The sequence below is a fragment of the Leopardus geoffroyi genome, chromosome B4 (genome assembly GCF_018350155.1).
Source record: "Leopardus geoffroyi isolate Oge1 chromosome B4, O.geoffroyi_Oge1_pat1.0, whole genome shotgun sequence".
Lineage (NCBI taxonomy): Eukaryota > Metazoa > Chordata > Mammalia > Carnivora > Felidae > Leopardus > Leopardus geoffroyi.
In genome coordinates, this window is record NC_059341.1 from 115,571,536 (window position 1) to 115,593,401 (window position 21,866).

Consider the following 21,866-nt stretch of genomic DNA (forward strand, 5'->3'; position numbering starts at 1 on the left):
TTACCTTGAGGTACTGTAATAGATTCCTGAATATGGGTATTGTTGTATTGTGAACTCAATCTACTGCTGGCTAACATTCCTACCTTTTGATGTTGTTCGTTACTTATTATTTTGTAGCCTATCCCACGGCCAGATCCTGTGTGTAATAATGAAGAAACACATGATCAAGTGCTGAAAACCAGATTAGAAGAAAAAAATGAACCCTTGGAGCAAGGACCTATGATAGAACAACTTAGCAAAATGTTCTTTACTACTAAGCACCATTGGTATCCTCGTGGACAGTGAGTTCTATTTTCTTTTCTTAACTCCCACTCGACAGCTAAAAGAATACATAACTTTTCTTGCATTAACGAACTTCTGAGGTTATATTCTGTGTGGTGAAATTAACACCCAGTATGATTACCTAGTAAATTGTAGTTTTAGATGTACATATAGTGTAGCTAAAATGAAATAATACTTCTTTTTTCTTTTATTTGAGTGGGGGAATTTAACCAGACTTTCAGTGAATTTTGTAAGAATTCTTGAAACTTTTTCTATTCTGTGATACAGTCATTTGCTGTATTGTTTTTATTCATCCTCCTGCCAAATAATTAATTTTGTCCTTGGCCCTTTATCCATTTATTTAACAGATTTTGAGTTATCGTTAAAAAAATTGGGGTACAGCAAATGATTGGGCAGTATATATGGTTCTCAGTTCCTTTAGAAACTAGTTGTCCCTCTGTTTGCTTGTACTCATATTTTATTATGTAGATTGTTCTTTAACCTCCTAATTGACTCTGGCTTTAGTTTTTTTTTCTTCTTTTGATTCTTCTTTCTTTTATATCTATCTTACTCCCTATCAAAACTGAGAGGTGACTGTTTTTAATCGTTTATGTTTGAGCAAATTTTGTTCTTACCTAGTCACCAGTCACCTGTCACCCAGTAACTAAGCATATTTTCTGACGGACATGCTTATGGAATTAATGAATATACATTCATCTACCTGCTCTACTAAGTAAGTGCTGGGAGATCACAAACACAATCCTTGTTCGCACGTTATTTATAGTCAAGGAGAGAGGGTAAACAAAATCAAGTGATTGAGCCTTGAAGAGTGGTTAGGAGTTAGCCATGAGGAATTCTGAAAAGATTCTGTAGGCAGAGAGAACAGGATGTCATAGAGTATGCTGGGGAAATTGCAAGTAGTTCAGCATGGAGGGAACCCAGAATATGAGGTAATGTAGGAAGGGTCTTATGAAGGATTTTGTATTGTGCTGAGGAGTTTAGGTTTTATTTTCATTGCCATATTTTTTTTTTTTTTTAATTTTTTTTTTTCAACGTTTATTTATTTTTGAGACAGAGAGAGACAGAGCATGAACGGGGGAGGGGCAGAGAGAGAGGGAGACACAGAATCGGAAACAGGCTCCAGGCTCTGAGCCATCCACCCAGAGCCTGACGCGGGGCTCGAACTCACGGACCACGAGATCGTGACCTGGCTGAAGTCGGACGCTTAACCGACTGCGCCACCCAGGCGCCCCTCATTGCCATATTTTAAGAAGAAAGGTTTATGCATTAAAAAATCAAGGCGGGGGGTGGCGCCTGTGTGTCAGTGAAGCATTCGACTTCGGCTCAGGTCATGATCTCACAGTCTGTGAGTTAGAGCCCTGTGTCGGGCTGTGTGCTGCCAGCGTGGAGCCTGGAGCCTGCTTTGGATTCTGTGTCTGCCTCTCTGCCCTTCCCCTCCTCGTGCTCTGTCTCTCAAAAATAAATAAGCATTAAAAAAAAATTCATTAAGTGGGTTCTGTATTGGGATAAGGTGATCTATGGAAAGTTTGGAGTCAGGGGGGCCTGTTTGGAAACTATTATAATAGTCTAGGTGAAATTTGTTGAAGGCCTAAATGAAAGGACCAGCAATGGGAATAGAAAGGGGGAACATAAAAGAAAGAACTATAATAAAAGGAGGAAGTAAAAGGAGGAAGGAGGAAAATAAAAGAATTTTAATTAGCAGCACTAGGTCACTGATTAGGCATGGGAAGAGACAAGTGGCCTCTCAAGTTACAGACAGAGGTGTTTGGGTGGATGGTGGTGCCATTCATACACATGGGGAAACAGGTTTGACAGTGAGGAAGATGAACCCATTGTTGGTCATACTGAGTCTGAAGGGTCAGTGGATCCATTTGGTAGGGAGCAAGTCTGAAAACAAATGAATGTATGGATCTGGGGCTTGGTTTGCTTTTTTAGTTTCTCTTTAGAAGATCCTCCCTTTTTCTTAGTTAAAATAGAGATTCCTTGAGGCTTTGTCTCACACTCCATGTCTTGCTGAAAATCATTCTAAGAGCTTTAATTATATTCATTATACAGATGACATGCAACTTGCTCCATTATACATTCTTTTATTTCCTTGATCTTATTCCCAGTATTTGTCCTTAGAAGTTTCAAACTAAGTATCTTGTCCAAAGTTTTAAATTCATTATAACAAAAACACAGCTCTTCTTTTTCTGTCTTAAAAAAGCTCCTCTTTTAATAATCATTCTATAATAAAAGTGATCTTTCTGTATCAGTTTCTCAAGAAGAAATTTGCAATATTTTGGCCACCGTGCTGTCTTTCAGTTCCTGCTTCTGTTCTTTCTTTCTTTCTTTCTTTCTTTTTTGAAGTTTTGGGGTGCCTCGGTGGCTCAGTCAGTTAAGCATCTGACTTCATCCCAGGTCATGGTCTCACGGTTTGTGAGTTCGAGTCCTGCATTGGGCTGTATGCTGACAGCTCAGAGCCTGGAGCCTGCTTTGGATTCTCTCTCTGCCCCTCTCTGGCTCATGCTCTGTCTCTTTCTCTCTCTCAAAAATAAATAAACATTAAAAAAAATTAAAGTTTATTTATTTTTGAGAGAGAGATGGCACGAGGGAGGGGGGAAAGAAAATCCCAAGCCCATGTGGGACTCCATCCTACAACCGTGGTATCATGACCGGAGCTAAAATCAAGAGTTAGACACTTAACCAACTGAACCACCCAGGCATCCCAACCTACTTCTGTTTTTTATTCTCTTCTTTGGTTTTTCTTTTCTTATTTAGTACCTACTTTGTTTATACATTCTCTGTGGGTTTTTTCATGTCTTTGTAATTGTAATTTAGGGTATGTGGAAACAAATTAGCAAACCATTTCTTAGCCCCATATGTGTGTCATTACTGTATTCTAAGATTTCTTTCCATGATTCATAATGTCGCTCATGTTTATCTTTTATTTTGTCTCATCATCCAGATATTTTAGTTCAGGCCCTATCTTGAAATTCTTCTGTAATGGCTTTCACTACCTGTTTTCTCCCGGCATGTTCCATACTGCTGTAATCTTTTGGCATCTTTTGTTTAAAACCAAATTACTGTAGTTAATGAAAATCTTGTAAAGGGGACTTGAAGGGGACAAAATTGAAGGTAAGAAGACCAGTACAGAATCTTAAAACCATGCATGTTATCCTCATACTTTTATGTCTAGTATCCCGCCTATATTTAATCTTACTTACTTTTTTAATCATTACCGCTAATTAGCTTTTGACTGCTAATTAATTTAATCTCCTGGTATGTCTTGTCCCATCAGGATTACTAGGTTCTGCAGTTGTAAGCAGACTTCAATTAGATGCAGTTGATTATCCCAATATCTCTCCTGATAGTTTACTTTTTTTGTTTTTTTTTTTAATGTTTATTCTTGAGAGAGACAGAGCATGAGTAGGGGAGGGGCAGAGAGAGAGGGAGACACAGAATCCAAAGCAGGCTCCAGGCTCCAAGCTGTCAACACAGAGCCCGACATGGAGCTCGAACCCACAAGCTGTGAGATCATGACCTGAGCTGACATTGGACACTTAACCAATTGAGCCACCCAGGTGCCCCTCTCCTAATAGTTTAGCAGAAAAACTTCAGATACTAGCTTATGTGTATAAAGAAAATTTTTACTTGTAGGCATTGTCCTTGTGTGATGCATCATCTTTCAAATTTTAAATAAGCTGAGGTGTGATCACTAATCATTCAACAAGTATTTATTTGCTGTCTAAATATTTATTTTGGATTAACATAAGCCATTTTTCAAGTGTTGATTTCTAGATGTCATTGAGCTCTTCTTAAACATTAGGCATGTATAGAAGGATATTTTACTAAATATTTCACAATTTTTAGGTTTTGGCAATCAAAAGACTAGGACCCATTATGAATTTAATAATTAGGGGTATATAATATCTTTTTAAATAAGTGTGTATTAACAGATATAAAATGTTTGTTTAAAGTATTTTTAAACAATGCATTATTTTAAAGTATAAGGTAGAAATTTTCTTTATACTTACTCATGTCCTGTGCCCCATAGGTAAGCACTGTTAAACCCTTCTTATATGAATAGACCTATCTCATACTCAATATTGTGCTTTTTAAACTCTAGTAAAATAAAACTCTTTTCTGAGTGTATGTCTTTGTTTTAAAGGGGCCTTGGCTTACTCAAATCATCTTCCCTCTGCTAGTTACTAGCTCTTTATTTAATCTTGTTATTTATTAAAGAAAATAGAAATAATGCCTAATTTGCCTGGTGGTTTTTAAAAGTTAATTTAATTCCAGTATAATTAATGCATTGTTATATTAGTTTCAGGTGTACAATATAGTGATTCAACAATTCCATACATTACTCAGTGCTCATCATGGTAAATGCACTTTTAATCCCCTTTATTTCATCTGTTCCCCCATCCCCCTCCTGCCCCGCACTCCACCTCCCCTCCGGTAACCATCAGTTCTCTGTTTAAGAGTCTGTTTTTTGGTTCATCTCTTTTTTCTTTGTACGTTTGTTTTGTTTCTTAAATTCCACATAATGAGTGAAATTATATGGTATTTCTTTCTCTGATTTATTACACTTAGCAGTGTATATCCTGTAGATCATCCATGTTGTTGCTATGGTTGAGTAATAGTCCATTGAAAATATATATACTACATCTTCTTTACCTACTCGTCTGTATATACATAGATATTTGGGTTGCTTCTATAACTTGGATATGTAAGTAATGTCACAGTAAACATAGGGGTACATATATCTTTGCAAGTTAGTGTTTTTTATATTTGGGTAAATACTGCATGGTGGTTTTGAGATAAAATATGATCATATAAGTTAAACACCTGGCATATAATATATGCTTAGTGATAATATGGTAATGACAATTATTAATATTGTCTCCTACTCATAGTTTTCCTCTTAACTCTTTTTAAAGCATTTTGTCTTAGATAAACTCTTTTGAGGTATAATTTACGTACAGAAAAATTCACTGGTTTTAAGTATACACTGTGATGAGTTTTGACAAATTTATGTACAGTTGTATGATTACTACCACGAGCATAATAAAGACTGTTACATCACCCCCAAAAAGTTCTCATGCTCTTATGCAGTCACTGTCTTCCCTTTAATCTCCACCCTGGCAGTCACTGATCTCCTTCCTATCACTTTTTAAAATTTCCTGAATTTGTAGAATTTCATGTTTGCCCTTTCTAGAATTTCATGTAAATGGAATTATACAGTCTGGAGCCTTTTGTAAAGTCTGGGTTTTTTCATTTATTATAATGCTTGTGAGATTCATCTTTGTTGTTATGTTACCAATAGTTTATCCCTTTTTATTTTTGAATAACATTCTCGTATGGATAAACCACAATTTTTTTTATCTATTCACCAGTTAATGGACATTTTGGATTCTTTCCATTGGGGCTGCTTTGAATAAAGCTGCATAAATGTTCAAGTACAAGTCATTGTATTGACATATTTTCATTTCTCTTGGGTAAATACCTAGGGTTAGGATTAGTTGGTCATAGGATAAGGACATGTTTAAATTCATAAGACACTGTCAAAGTAGCTGAACCATCTTTCATTCCCACTGACAGTTCTAGTGTTCCACATTCTCCCCAACACTTGGTATTACTAGTCTTTTTAACTTTAATCATTCTGTTGGATAAGTAGTAGCATTTCACTGTGTTTTAAATTTATGTTTCCCTAACTGCTAATGATTTTTATCATCTTTTCATGTGTTTATGGGCCATATGTACATTTGGCAGGGGTTTTTTTTGTTTGTTTGGGGGGTGGGGGTTTATTTGTTTGTTTTTGGTGAAATATCTATAAACAGCTTTTGGCTATTTTTTTTTTTTTAATTTTTTTTTTTTCAATGTTTATTTATTTTTGGGACAGAGAGAGACAGAGCATGAACGGGGGAGGGGCAGAGAGAGAGGGAGACACAGAATCGGAAACAGGCTCCAGGCTCTGAGCCATCAGCCCAGAGCCTGATGCGGGGCTCGAACTCACGGACCGCGAAATCGTGACCTGGCTGAAGTCGGACGCTTAACCGACTGCGCCACCCAGGCGCCCCATCTTTTGGCTATTTTTAAAGAGCAGATTAATTGTCTTACTATGGTATAAAACTTGTGGATCAAAGTCCTTTGTGAGATATATGTCTTGCAAATATTTTTGTCTGTGGATTGCTTTTTTATTTCTTTAATAGTGTTTTTTGAAGATCAAGTTTTTAAAATTGTGATGAAATCCAGTTTACAAATTTTTCCATTTAATTCAGGCTTTTTACATACGACTTAAAAAAATCTTTGCTTGACCCAAGATCACTAATACTTTCTCCTGTGTTTTCTTCTAGAAGTTTTATAATTAGCTCTAATATTTAGATGTATTATCCATTTACAGTTAATTTTTATATATGGTGTGAGGTATAACTTGACGTTCATATTTTTGGCGTGTGTGTGTGTGTGTGTGTGTGTGTGTGTGTGTGTGTTGCTCCAACACCATTAGTTAAATACACTGTCTTTCACCACTGAATTGCCCTAGCAACTTTGTTGAAACTCAGTTGACAATATATGTGGGTCTTGGCCTCTCTTATTTTAGTCTGTTGTTTGTTTTTTCAATACCACTCTGTTTTGGCTAAATAGCTTTAAGGAAGTCTTGAAATCAGGTAAAGTCCTCTAATTTTGTTCTTTTTTTCAAAGTTGTCTCAGCAACCTTAGGTCTCTTAGATTTCCATATAAATTTTAGAATCAGGTTATCAGTTTTGATAAAAAGCCTGCTGGGATTTGAAGGAGATTGTATTCTGTCTCTAGATCAATTTCAGTAGAATTGATGTCATAATGGTATCGAATCTTTTTATCTGTTAAAATAGTGTATTTCTCCATTTATTTAGGTCTTTAAAATTTTTTCACTTAATAGTGTTTTATATAATTTTCCAGTGTATGAATATTCTACATTTTTGTTAAATTTATTTCAAATATTTCGTAGTTTTAATGCCATTATAAATAGTATTGGGTTTTTAATTTCAATTTCCAAGGTTTTTTGTTTGTAATACAGTTTTATTTGTTGTAGAAATGTGGTTGATTTTTGTTTACTGAGGTTGTCTCTTGTGATCTTGAGAAGTTCTAGTAGCTTTTTAAATATATTCCTTAGGATTTTCTATTTAGATGATCATGTATCATTGAATAAAGACAATTTTACTTTTCCTTTTACAATCTTTATGCTTTTTATTTCTTTTTCTTGCCTTAGTGTGCTGCTTAGGATCTTATATACAATGTTGCAATAGAAGTGTTGAGAATGGACATCATTGCCTTTTTTCCAGTTTTAGTGAGGGAAAACATTGAGCCTTTAAACATTAAGTGTGATGTTCAGTATGGGTCTTTAATAGATGCCCTTTATCGGGTTGAGAAAAATCCTTCTTTTCCTGGTATGGAGAGATTCTATCGCGAATGGGTGTTGAATTTTGTTAGATGCTGTTTTCTGTACTTATTAAGATGATCATTTGGTTTTTCTTTTTTAGTCATATAATGAATTATATTGAATGACTTTAAATGTTGTACCAATCTTTCATTCCTGGGCTAAACTTCACTTGGTTATGGTTACTTTATCTATCTATCTATCTATTTATTGTTTATTTATTTTTGAGAGAAAGACAGACACAGAGCATGAGCAGGGGAAAGGCAGAGAGAGAGAGGGAGACACAGAACTCAAAGCGGGCTCAAGCTCTGCGCTGTCAGCACAGAGCTCAATGCTGGGCTCGAACTCACAAACGGCGAGATCATGACCTGAGCCGAAGTTGGACGCTTAATCGACTGAGCCACTTAGGCGCCCCATGATATATTATTTTTTTTTAATGTATTGTTTGGATTTGATTTGCTAAAATTTTGTTGTGGATTTTTTATATCTTTGTTTATTAGGGATACTGGCCTATAGATTTATAATACCTTTGTCTGGTTTTGGTTTCAGAGTAATGCTTGCAACAGAGTGGGTTCGGTAGTATTCCCTCCTCTTCAGTTTTTGGGAAGAATACCTTAGAATAGGTATTATTTCTTTTCTTTTTTTTTTAACTTGTTTTATTTTTTATTTTTTAAAATTTACATCCAAATTAGCATATAGCGCAACAATGATTTCAGGAGTAGATTCCTTGATGCCCCTTACCCATTCAGCCCATCCCCCCCCCACATCTCCTCCAGTAACCCTCAGTTTGTTCTCCATATTTATGAGTCTCTTCTGTTTTGTCCCCCTCCCTGTTTTTATATTATTTTTGTTTCCCTTTCCTTATGTTCATCTGTTTTGTCTCTTAAAGTCCTCATATGAGTGAAGTCATATGATTTTTGTCTGACTAATTTCACTTAGCATAATACCCTCCAGCGCCACCCACATAGTTGCAAATGGCAAGATTTCATTCTTTTTGATTGCTGAGTAACAGTCCATTGTGTGTGTGTGTGTGTGTGTGTGTGTGTGTGTGTGTGTGTGTATACATACACCACATCTTCTTTATCCATTCATCCATCAATGGACATTTGGGCTCTTTCCAGGCTTTGGCTATTGATAGTGCTGCTATAAACATTGGGGTGTATGTGTCCCTTCAAAACAGCACACCTGTATCCTGTGGATAAATGCCACATAGTGCAATTGCTGGGTCATAGGGTAGTTCTATTTTTAGTTTTTTGAGGAACCTCTATGCTGTTTTCCAGAGTGGCTGCACCAGCTTGCATTCCCAGAATAGGTATTATTTCTTAATGTTAGAATTTACTAGTGAAATCATCTAGATATGGGATTTTCTTTGTGAAAAGATTTCTCACTGCATTCAATTTCTGTGCTTGATAGATAGGGCTGTTTAATTTCTCTGTTTTTGAGTAAGCTTTGGTAGTTTGTATCTTTCAAGGGATTTGCCCATTTCACCTAAATTACTGAATTTATTTGCACATAGTTTATAATATTCCTTTATTATACACACTGCTACACTAGTGTGTGGTGATGTCACTTCTCTCATTCCTGGTATTGTTATTTTGTTGAGGTTTTTGAGAATCAGCTTTTGGTTTAATTGATTCTGTTGTCTTTCTGTTTTCTATTTTTGACCCTTGTTATTTCCTTCCTTCTGCTTACCCTGGATGTAATTAGTTCCTTTTTTAGTTTCTAAAGGCTTGTTGTTTAGAAACCTGTCTTCTTTTTTATAAATTTTTTTTTAATGTTTATTTATTTTTGAGACAGAGAGAAACAGAGCATGAACGGGGGAGGGGCAGAGAGACAGGGAGACATAGAATCCAAAGCAGGCTCCAGGCTCTGAGCTGTCAGCACAGATCCTGACACAGGGCTTGAACTCACAGACCCGTGAGATCATGACCTGAGCTGAAGTCGGATGCTTAACCAACTGAGCCACCCAGGCGCCCCACCTGTCTTCTTTTTTAATTTAATCTTTTAATGCTATAAATTTCCTGTTAAGTACTGCGTTAGCTGCATCCCACAAATTTTGATAGTTTTCACTTTCATTTAGTTCAAAATGTTTTCTAATTTCTCTTATGATTTCTTCTTTGAACCATGGGTTACTTTTCTGTTAGTGGTTTCTAGTTTAATTCTGTTGTGATCACAAAACATACTTTATATGATTTCAGTCTTTAAATTGATTAAGATTTGTTTTATGGCCCAGATTATGGTCTGTCTTGGTGAATGTTTCACATACATTTGAAAAGTAGGTGTATATTCTGCCATTGCCTCTGGTAGTATTCTAAAAATATCAGTTAGGTCTACTTGGCTGGGAAAGTGGTTCAAGTTTTCTATACCCTTACTAATTTTCTATTTAATCAGTTATTATTAGAATGATATGGAAATCTACAGCTATATATGTGGATTCTTCTGTTTCTTCATGCAGTTCTGTTTGTCTTCATATATTTTGAAACTGTGTTATTAATTGTATATACATTTGTAATTATTATAGCTTCTTGATGAATTGACACCTTTATCTTTATGAAGTCTTTTTTTTTTTTTTTTAATGTTTACTTATTTTTGAGAGAGAGAGGGAGAGCAGAGGAGGGGCAGAGAGAGAGGGAGACAGAGAATCCCAAGCAGGCTCCGTACTTTCAGCGCCGAGTCTTATGTGGGGCTTGAACCCATGAACAGTGAGATCATGACCTGAGCTGAAAGCAAGAGTTGGACACTTAACTGACTGAGCCAACCAGGCACCCCTGAAGTCTTCTTATTTATTGCTGGTAATATTTCTTATTCTGAAGGATAATTTGTCAAGTATTAATAAAGCCTATCCAGACTTATTTTGATTATCATTTACATGATCTGTTTCTGTTCCTTTACTTTTTTTTTTAAGTTTATTTATTTATTTTGAGAGAGAGAGAGTGCAGGAGAGAGAGAGAGAGAGAGGAAGAGAGAGAATCTCAAGCAGGCTTTGCACTGTCAGCAGAGGCCAATGTGAGGCTCCAGCTTATGAACCATGAGATTATGACCTGAGCCAAAACCAAGAGTTGGATGCTTAACTGACTGAGCCACCCAGGTGCCCCTCTTTTCTTTGACTTTTAACCTGTGTCTTTATATTTCAAGTGGGTTTCTTAGAAGTAGAATTTTACTTTTGGATTTTACTTTTTTGTCCAATCTGACTTTTCATTTCAGTCAAGCCATCTTAAATGCTGTTTCCTTTGATTTTTGGTACTTTCATTTTTCTACCATTTGCTCTTAGCTTACTTTTTCCATGAAATTTAATTTGATTATAGTCATTTTGACTATAGCACATAGTTATACACACACACACACACACACACACACACACACACACACAACTAATAGTTTCCCTGTTAGCACAACTATATATAACCATAGATGGCTGGATATATGTTAATGTTATATTTGTATTTATGGGTAATTTTTTGTCTACATCTCCTGCTCTAGACTATTTTCTCTTCATCAGGAATACATCTTTTGTAGTTTTCCACATGATCTATATAATACAGTATTCTTAATACAGCGTGTGGGTACTCAGTTGCTGTCTGACGAAATATATCTTACTAATTATGTCCACAGCTTCTTGAAGGTGTTCAGTTTTTCTTTGGTACTTTATTTATGGTAGTTTTGGGGATGGTCCACTGGTAAATTTCTCAGTGATTCTTAGAAGTTTTATTCCCAGAGTTTAGCTATCAAGTTATGTGAGTTTATTCAATTTTCATTTTATTTGATAGGGTCACAGGTAGAGTAAGTTGTTTCTTATTATCAAATTCTTAATCAAGGTCAGCAGTGGCTTTATGATCCCAGGGTGTTGCCTCACTTCATTCAGTCCTGAACCTACATACATTTAATTAATGGCCTCCCCCAAAGTGGGTGGGTTGGAAGTGTAGGTAGTGTGACTGTATGCAATCGATGCCGAAATAGCCCAGTGGCCAAAAACATTGGTGATTAGATTATCTCAAGTCTGGAAATCTAAAGTTAATATTGTTACTGTGAAATTTGTGAATTGCTTTTTGCCTTTTCCTGATCCTGGTGATCCTACTTACTTTGGGAAGGCAATTCAAAGATTCTTCCTAGGTGTGAGCTTAATGCTGAGATTGGGTGCCAGAACTATTTAAATTTTTAGTGTGGGAGATAGATAATGAGGAAACCCAGGACACTGGGTTTGCAGTTAAATCGAACTTTTAGTTCCTTATGTTTTGCCTTTGCCTGAATGACTATTTTTATATTCATTTGTGCCGAGGTTGATTTTAATAGATAACCATGTGGTTCCTGCTACTTCCTGTTTGATAATATTACAGGTATGAAAACAAACTAGCTTAGCTGTTACATCATATTCACCTGAAGTCATGGGGCTTTGAACATGTTCTTTGAAGGATACCCATTATGCAAATCCATTTTTTTTCCATATTCTCAACAGCAGTTTGCATTAGATATCTCCTTCGTAAATAGTTGTTGAGGACCTGATTCTGAGTGGCTTTGCCCTGCACCGCAGCCCCTGCAGTATCTCCTGTTGGCCTTTAGGGTTGCTAGTACTCAGGAAGCAAGTATGTCATCTGTGCCCTTATGTATAGCATTTGTGTACAGGATGTTTTTCCTTTCTTTCAGTCTTCCTCAGTTGGCATGAAAAACATCAGAAGTGATGGAACATTCTTTCTGTTATAACTCTTTCCAAAACACATCATTTTAGCAGTGTTACAGAGTCCCTAATGGTTGTATTTGGGTTATCTGTTATTTTTCTCACTAATTCAACCTTAATAGTTTCATTGAAACTATTTATATATATCTAAAGTTCATATACTAGCCTAGTTTCTCCTACTGATTCCTTTTCATATCCTTTATCAATAAATTTTGGAGTGCCCAAAGATCAGTCCTTGGTTCTCTCTTCTTTTCTGTCCCATTTTCCAAGATAGTGATCTTATCCAGACTCATGGCTTTAAATACCTTCTGTATGCTGATGGCTCCCAACTCTCTTTTTTTTTGTTGTTGTTGTTGTTGTTTAACTTTTATTTCATTATCATAATCTTCACTCTGCAATCCAGCTAGACTTGGAGGGGAATAAGGAAAACATGGAACCCGTGAAACTGCTGCAAGAACACAAAGATTATAGGAGATTTTGACAGATGGAGGTGGAGGGGTGCTTTCCCAAGCTACAGAAGGAATGGTCTAGTAGTTAAGGTAAAACACAAGTCAAATTTTTTAGATTTGTCCACAGTCAGCAGTGGTGATCTTCTTGCTGGTCTTGCCATTTCTGGACCCAAAATGCCTCATGGCTTCCACAATATTCATGCCCTCCTTCAACTTGCCAGACACCACGTGCTTGCCATCCAACCACTCAGTCTTAGCAGTGCACGTGACAAACTCGGAACCGTTTGTGTTGGGTCCAGCATTTGCCATGGACAAGATGCCAGGACCTGTGTGCTTCATGATGAAACTCTCATCATCAAATTTCTCCCCATAGATGGACCTGCCGCCAGTGCCATCATGGCATGTGAAGTCACCACCCTGGCACATAAATCCCGGAATAATCCTGTGAAAGCAGGAACCTTTATAACCAAGTCCTTTCTCCCCAATGCTTAGAGTATGGAAGTTCTCTGCCATTTTTGGAACTTTGTCTGCAAACAGCTTGAAGGAGATGGAGCCCAAGGGCTCACCATCCATGGAGATGTTGAACAGGGTGGGGTTGACCATGGCTGGGCAGCATGGGCGGCTCCAGGGTGGTGGCGTCTGCAAAGCCCCAATTCTTTTTTTTTTTTTTTAACTTTATTTATTTATTTTGAGAGAGATCTAGAGAGAGCACCAGCACCTGTGTGGGGGAGGGGCAGAGAGAAGGAGAGAGAGAATCCTAAGCAGGCTCCATGCTGTCAGTGCAGAGCCCAATGAAGGGCTCAATCTCACAAACTCAGACCTGAGACTCATGACCTGAGCTGAAATCAAGAGTCTGACCTTAACTGACTGAGTGACCTAGGCATCCCTGATAGCTCCCAGTTTAATCTCTGGCCAAGCCCTGTTCCTTGATCTCCAGAACTGTATATCCAGCTCCAACTGTATATCCACATGTCTAATAGGCAACCCTAACTTAATATGTCTCTAACTGAGCTTCTAATGGTCCGCCACAAACCAGCTTCTCCTGCAGCCTTCCCTATCTCAGTTAATGCTAGCTCTATTCTTCTCGTTGCTTGGACCAGAAACCTTGGTGCCATTCTTGATTCTTCTCTTTGTCTCACACCCAGCGTATGGTCTCTCAGCAAATCCTGTTAGCTCTGTCTCCCAAAATGTGTCCACATTCGACCATTTATCACCATTCCTTCTGCCACCATCCTGCTCCATGTGACCACCCTTTGCCTGTTTTTGTTTTTTGTTTTTTTTTAATTTTTTTTTTCAATGTTTATTTATTTTTGGGACAGAGAGAGACAGGGCATGAACGGGGGAGGGGCAGAGAGAGAGGGAGACACAGAATCGGAAACAGGCTCCAGGCTCTGAGCCATCAGCCCAGAGCCTGACGCGGGGCTCGAACTCACGGACCGTGAGATCGTGACCTGGCCGAAGTCGGACGCTTAACCGACTGTGCCACCCAGGCGCCCCATTGCGTGGTTTTTTGAAGTCACTTCTTAACTAGTCTCCCTGCTTCTGCTTTGCTTCCCTACTGTCTGTTGTTAGCACATTGCCAGAGTAACCCTGTTAAAATTTCACTTAGTTCTTATAATTTTTCTGTTGAAAACCTTCCAACAGTTTCCCATCTTACCCAGAAAAAAAGCTAAAGGCCTTAACTATTACGTATAAGAACGTGTGTGATCTGATCCTCCATTACATCTCCATTCTCATTTTCTTTTGTTCTCTTCCTTGTTCACTCTGTTCCAGCCATGTGGCCTTTTTGCTGTTCCTTGAACATGCCTTTCCTTCAAAGCCCTTATACTTGCTGTTCAGTCTCTGTAGAATTCTCTTGCTGGTATCAGCAAAGCTAGCTTTCTCACTTTGGGTTTTTTCTTTCTGAAACCTTCCCTGGCTAACTTACTTGTTTTCCTGTCTCCTGCACTGGAATGTCAGCCTTATGAGGGTGGAGATTTTGTCTTGTTTTGTGTACTACAGAATTCTGAGCACCTAGAAGTAGTGCCCGGCACATAGTAGATGTCCACATATTTAAAAATAAATGAATGAATAAATGATACTCATTCTCATAATACCTCTTAAAAAAGAAGATAGTAAGCTAACAGCACTACTAGATGTCAAGTTATGTTGAAAGAAAGAAGGATGGAAGGATTGAAAGAAGGCTGGAGGGAAAGTAAGGATTTGGAAAATAATTTGAAATTTCTCAAAATATAGGGCAATCCTATAAATATATGAATAGCAGTACTACTTTATTTAAATAACTATTTTAATATTTTTCCATGGAGCCCACAAAAATTAGTTACTACCATCAGTAGGAAACAGATTTGAACATCCAGCTGTGGTGTGAACCAGGAGATAAAGTTCTGCTCTCGATTAAGAACTGTGGACAAGTATTTCAGATGTCACTGAATCATTGTGTAGTTGCAGAAGGGTAACAATATGTCTTGGTTTTCCAGGAAGAGTCTTGGTTTCGTTGTTTTGTTAATTATTAATAGGGTGGGTTTTTAATTCTCTCAAGAGTCCAGGTCCGAATGGTAAGTTATAAGGGCACCCTATAATCAAGGTGCTTGCTTCTGGCTAGTGATTGTAGCAGAAATTGAAATTCATGCATCCTAAGAAATTGTGACTTCCCAAACCCCTATTCTGGTGACTGGTTGCTTTGAGAGACCCCACCTTTCAGGGTGGCACTAGTAAAACCTTGATTATCTGGCATATAACTGGAGAGCTTAAGAAAATGGTGAGTTTTTTTCTGTGCCAGTATAAGTACATGTAGAAAATATATGTATATTACACTATATGTATATTATTCTACAACTTAATGTTCTGTGTTTTTGTAGATAGATGCACTTCATTTTATCAACGTAATTTCTGTGTTTTGTCAGTTTTCAAAAAATCAGTATAAAAAAAACAACGTATAGGAAACTTACCCATATGAAACCATAAGATAAGCAAAAAGAATGCTTTTTTTATCTTAATCACAGCTAAAGAGTGCAAGATACATGTCTTACTATTTATGGTATAGAAATCCTTACATTGGGTTTCCACATTAGCAAAAAAGTAAATAACTCAGGCCAACTTGCCAAAATCTGGCCTAAAGGGAATTTTTGAAGAGAACTCATCACCATAAACACATGTACTCTATGCAGAAATTCTCTTAAGAAAGAAAATAAGGAAATGCAAAGAAGCAAAAAGAAAAATTCTTCATGGTAAAATGACTCAATCACTGGTAACAATGCATTTCATATTTCTCTTTTAATAAGTTTTGTTAGTTTGCCTATTTTTATATGGTCTTAATCCTACTGTATATGTAAATGTGCATCCTGTATCTCCCCCTCCCTGATTAATATTTAATATTTAAATATTTAATATATTTTAGCATTAAAATATTTAATATTTTAACTATTTTTCTATGTGTTTTAGAATAGATTTCCAGAAGAGGAATTACTAGATTAAAAGTAAAGACTATTTTAAAAAGTTTTTTGATATATATATTGCCACACTGCTTTTCCCTGAGTATTTTACCAATTAATACTTTAACCAATCATGTCTGATGGTGCTTATTTCATCACACCTGTGCTTGGGTTGGGAATTATGATTTTTTAAAATATTTGTGATTGCAAAAACAAGTAAAAGTGTCCTCACTTAGAATTTGCATTTCTTTCATTTTGTTGTGACCTTGTACATTTTTCTGTAAACATATTACTGATTGTATCCTATTGTATATTAAAATATAATTTTGTAGCTTAAGAGGGCTCCATGTAGGGGAAGACATTCCCTTTTGAATAAAACTTTAATAGAGCATGCTCAGCACGTTCGTGATGTGCTGTTTCTTTACGATAAAGACAATTATTCGTTTTTAATTAAGGATTAATTACCCAGGTTACCATATTGAAATTAACCTCAACAGCTGCAAAATCCTTTCCAAAATGCTTAATTAGTAGAAAACAATTCCCACAGTGGGGAAATGTGGCTTCCTATTAAGAAATATTTATCGGGGCGCCTGGGTGGCTCAGTCGGTTAAGCGTCCAACTTCAGCCAGGTCACGATCTCGCGGTCCGTGAGTTCGAGCCCCGCGTCAGGCTCTGGGCTGATGGCTCAGAGCCTGCAGCCTGTTTCCGATTCTATGTCTCCCTCTCTCTCTGCGCCTCCCCCGTTCATGCTCTGTCTCTCTCTGTCCCAAAAATACAAAATAAACGTTGAAAAAAAAAAAATTAAAAAAAAAAAAAAGAAATATTTATCTAGCTAAGTATGTATAAATTATATCTAACAGCGTATATGTGTGTGTGTGTGTATATATATATATATATATATATATATGTATTAGGTTTTGTTGATTTCATTGAGTGCTAATGAACAGCAAACTAATCATAGAAATTTTATATTTTTATCAGGAAGAGTTAACATTTACTAAAATAATATCTTAAATATTTTCTTCTTTTCAAGGTATCATAGACGTCGAAGGAAACTGGATCCTCCAAAAGACAGATGATATTGAGGTTTTCAGGAATCAAAGAGATGTTATCTTGTGTCTTATTTGCCATTTGAGAAAATGCAATTGAGTGCATTCACTGTTATGTAGCAAAACAATAATAAAATGTCTTTTTATGTCTTAGAATGTCTTAGAATGTCAATTTCTTTATATATCTTAGGTAATTGTGGATTTGACATTCTTATATGCGGAAACCTACTTCATCTTATCTTGCCTTTGAGATATTAAGGTATACCATTTATTTTTATGTATCTAGTTGTGATTAAGTATTTTTACATTATCAGCCAAATATTGTTAGTAGTACAAATATGATCCATAAAAATGTGCATGGTTCTCCTTCACAGGGAGATTTTTTAATTGTCTTTGAAAAGAAACTCATGGGGTCCACCCAGAAAATAAATGTTATGATGTTTTCTTTCTTGTGGCTTCTAGGAAATAAATTCTAGTTGACCCTTGAACCACATGAGTTTGAACTGGTCTGCTTATACACAGAATTTTTTTTTTGATAAATATAATACAGTACTGTAAATGTATTTTCTCTTAAGATTTTCTTAGTAACATTTTCTTTTCCCCAGCATTATTGTAACAATATAATAATATAAAATACATATAACATGCAAAATACATGTTAATCAATTATGTTAATCGGTGAGGCTACCAGTCATCATAGGCTATTAGTAATTAAAGTTTTGGGGAGTCAAAAGTTAGACATGGATTTTTGACTGCAATGGGGATTGGTACCCCTAACCCCTTTGTTCAGGGGTTAACTGTAGTTACATTTTAATTAGTTTCTACTGCTTGCTAGGTCCTTTACATATATATACATTATTATTAAATTCTCACAATAATCCTTTGAAGAAAGATCATCATTCCTACTTTATAGGTAGGGCCAAGTGACTTAGAACTCCACTTACCTAGCAAGTGGAGTGGGAGAGCCAGGATCCCAAATGGTCTGGTTCCAGAGCCTTTCTACTGTGCATTACAGTGACAAAGGGTTATTTTCTTTTACCCAAGAATGTACTTTCCTAGAAAGGATATTACAGAATTTGTTTTAAATTTTTTTTTTCTGGCTGTTTTAGAAATTATGCTAGCTTCAGAACACATGCAACTCTGTGGTTAAAATGTTAATATCACTAGTGTGATGAGAATGTTAATTGATTATTTTGCTGTTGGTTGTCACTACCACCTTATATGTGATCCTTAATGGCATTGCTGCCCCTGTGATTTCTGTTTAGGACGTGAGGAATCTTTTAAGAAGGTGGAAAGGTGCTTTATTGAAACTTGTAAAATATTTGTGATATTTTAAAATCTGATGTGGAAAATGATTTCATTGAAGTAAAATTGAAATGAAATTCATTGAAATGAAAACTTCATTTAAAGTCTGTTATTTTGGGATGCCTGGGTGGCTTGGTCGGTTAAGTGTCTGACTCTGCATTTTGGCTCAAGTCATAATCCCAAATCTCAGTTTATGAGTTTGAGCCCCACATCAGGCTCTGCACTGACAGCATGAAGCTGCTTGAGATTTTCTGTCTCCCTCTCTCTCTGCCCCTCCCCGACATGTGCACACGTGCTCTCTCTCTCTCAAAATAAATAAAAACTTTTAAAAAATAAAATAAAAAGTCTATTCTTTAATCTAGTTCTTTTAATAGAGGAACTCTCTCTGAAGTTTCAAGTATTTAGTAAAAATGTAAGGAATAATAAATAGGAAAGGATTAAGGAAGTAATAATGGCCACCCTCTGTTACCAAAAGGAAATGTTTTTAAGTGGCTTCCTTTTATCATTAATATATTAATGTGGGGGAAAGAGCAAAGAAAAACAGGTTGATAGAACTTACGAATCAGAAATTTTAAATATTTACCAGCCATGTTCAGTGACATATTTTTGAAAAATGATTAGATTTTTTTCCGGTTGATTTATATCCAAATTTTTACAAAGATTGAGATATGCCACATTATAAAAGTAGGAAGAATAAAGAATAATTAAATTAATTAAAAACTTTTTTTCTAAGTACAAAGATGTACTAAATAGAGATTGTTTGATTGTAAGATGCCCAAACCACACATCCACATGTCAATGCTTTGGAGAATTAACTTTGATTTTATTGTACTGGAACTACAGGTTAATACTGTAGATGCTAGAATTTTGGCTTTCATGGATTGCTGTTAGTTTGCTAAGTAAGTACATATTCCATCACCACCATCACCTCCTTTCTCTCTGCTCCTTCCATTCTCTACCCCAGAGGTAGTAACTTATCCACCATCACAAACATTTTAGCAAAGGTCCACTTACTTGTGTCCTTTTTTCTAGAAATTTAAAAACTGCATAAGGTGGGATGGTCCTTTAAAGGGAATTCATTCAGTCGTGAAAAATTTTCCAGTTCGCATGTTTCCATTGATGAGGTGCATTAACACACCTCAAGCTGATATAAAAGCATTGTCAGTGAGCCACCAGAGGGCACTCTTAGAGTTCAATTCAAACACTGCTTACCCAAAGGCAGTAACAATGTGCTTAATTACCAGAGACTATTTGGATGTTCTTTAGGTAAGAATGTCTAGTAGGATAAATGGGAGTAGTGAAATTATGTGTTGAGATATTCTGAGGCCATTATTCATTCTGTTGATCTAGTCGTCAAGGATTTACCAAACCCCTAATACATTTGAAGAGGGATTATACTTTTTGCTAGGCCAACAGCAAAAAATGGTCCCTTCTTAAGGATGATAATATCTACTTAACTAGTATCTACTGAGCCACTTAATTTTTATAATGATGTTTATAACTTTTTATTTATTTTTGAGAGAGAGAGAATGAGTGGGGGAAGGGCAGAGAGAGAGGGAGACACAGAATCCAAAGCAGGCCCCAGGCTCTCAGCTGTCAGCACAGAGCCTGGCACGGGGCTTGAACTTGTGAACTGTGAGATCATGACCTGAGCCGAAGTTGGACACTTAACTGACTGAGCCACCCAGGCACCCTTATAATGTTTATAAACCATAAACATAATGCATTATTATTTTTTAATTAAAAAATAAATAGAAAATAAAAATTTCCCATAATTGTCCCTTGTAAAGATAACACTTCAATTTTTGCTTCCCTTCTTCCCGCTTATTTCACTGCATAAATATATTTCAAAGAGTAAAAACAGTATTAATTATGCATGCTGTTTTATAACTTGCTTTTTTCATTTAATAGAATTTTTTTGCCATATCATTAAATACTCTGATTTAATGAATGCATATTATTCTATAATCTGGATGTCATAATTAACTTCCTCACTGCTTTTAGACATAATCATTGTTTCTCTTTGTTCCCTATTATAAATAATGCCGTTGGAGTTCCTGGTTGACTCAGTTGATTAAGCATCTGACTTTGGCTCAGGTTATGATCTTACTGCTCATGAGTTTGAGCCCCATGTTGGGCTCTGTGCTGACAGCTCAGAGCCTGGAGCCTGCTTCAGATTCTGTTTCTGTCTCTCTGCCCCTTCTCTGCATTCTCTCTCTCTCTCAAATATAAAATAAAACATAAATAATGCTGTTATTAACATTCTAGTGGAGGGGCGCCTGGGTGGCGCAGTCGGTTAAGCGTCCGACTTCAGCCAGGTCACGATCTCGCGGTCCGTGAGTTCGAGCCCCGCGTCGGGCTCTGGGCTGATGGCTCAGAGCCTGGAGCCTGTTTCCGAATCTGTGTCTCCCTCTCTCTCTGCCCCTCCCCCGTTCAAGCTCTGTCTCTCTCTGTCCCAAAAATAAACAAACGTTGAAAAAAAAATTAAAAAAAAAAAAAACATTCTAGTGGATATTTTTCCTTTTTTAAAAAGACTTCATTTTTTAGAACAGTTTTAGGTTCACAGCAAAATTGAAAGGGAGGTACAGGTATTTTCCATGTCCCCACACATGCATAGCTTCTCTTGTTATCACCATCACCCACCAGGATGATGCATTTGTTACAATTGATGTACCTACATTGACACATCATCACCCAGAGTTCATAGTTTACATTAGGGTTTACTCTTGGTATTGTACATTCTGTGGATTTTGACAAATGTAGAATGGCATATTTCTACCATTATATTATCTACAGCATAGTTTTATTGCCCTAAAATTAGTGTCTGCCTATTTATCCTCTTTTCCTTCCTAACCCCTGGTAACCACTGATCTTTCTTGTCTCCATAGTTTCGCATTTTCCATAATGTTATATGTTAGAATCATACAGAATGTTGCATTTTCAGGTTGGCTTCTTTCACTTAGTAGTATGTCTTTCTATAGCTTGGTAGCTAATCTCTTTTTAGCGCTGAACAACAGTCCACTGTCTGGACATACCATGCTTTATCCACTCACCTACTGAAAGGTTTGTTGGTCACTCCCAAATTTGGGAATGATAAATAAAGCTGCTATAAACATCTGCTATAGTTTGTTGGTCATTCCCAAATTTGGGAATGATAAATAAAGCTGCTATAAACAAGTGTGGACATAAGTTTGCATCTCCTTTGAGTAAATACCAAGGGGCATGATTACTGGATTGTAAGGTAAGAGTAAGTTTAGTTTTGTAAGAAACTGCCACGTT

The 21,866-nt window shown here is 36.5% G+C and overlaps 2 protein-coding genes across 4 annotated transcripts in view; one reads left to right on the top strand and one right to left on the bottom strand.

Annotated features, from left to right (window-relative positions):
• MRPL42 (mitochondrial ribosomal protein L42) overlaps nucleotides 1-17,435 on the top strand; it is a 33,543-nt gene extending 16,108 nt beyond the window's left edge. For 2 of the 3 annotated variants that reach the window (XM_045462997.1, XM_045462996.1), the window contains exons 5-7: nucleotides 118-281; nucleotides 3,230-3,399; nucleotides 17,267-17,435. In XM_045462997.1, coding sequence (XP_045318953.1) covers nucleotides 118-281; nucleotides 3,230-3,353 — 288 coding nt within the window. In that variant the 3' untranslated portion in view covers nucleotides 3,354-3,399; nucleotides 17,267-17,435. The remainder of the gene's footprint in view (nucleotides 1-117; nucleotides 282-3,229; nucleotides 3,400-17,266) is intronic. The other variant, XM_045462998.1, reaches the window with a different exon arrangement.
• LOC123590132 (peptidyl-prolyl cis-trans isomerase A-like) lies at nucleotides 12,707-13,542 on the bottom strand. The gene has a single exon (XM_045462999.1). It carries the CDS (start codon nucleotides 13,403-13,405, stop codon nucleotides 12,914-12,916), a length of 492 nt encoding a protein of 163 aa, XP_045318955.1. The 5' UTR covers nucleotides 13,406-13,542; the 3' UTR covers nucleotides 12,707-12,913.
• Nucleotides 17,436-21,866: the final 4,431 nt, after the last annotated feature.

Excerpts from the sequence above, each read along its gene's own strand:
- LOC123590132 (XM_045462999.1), bottom strand. The coding sequence starts at position 13,405 with ATGGTCAACCCCACCCTGTTCAACATCTCCATGGATGGTGAGCCCTTG.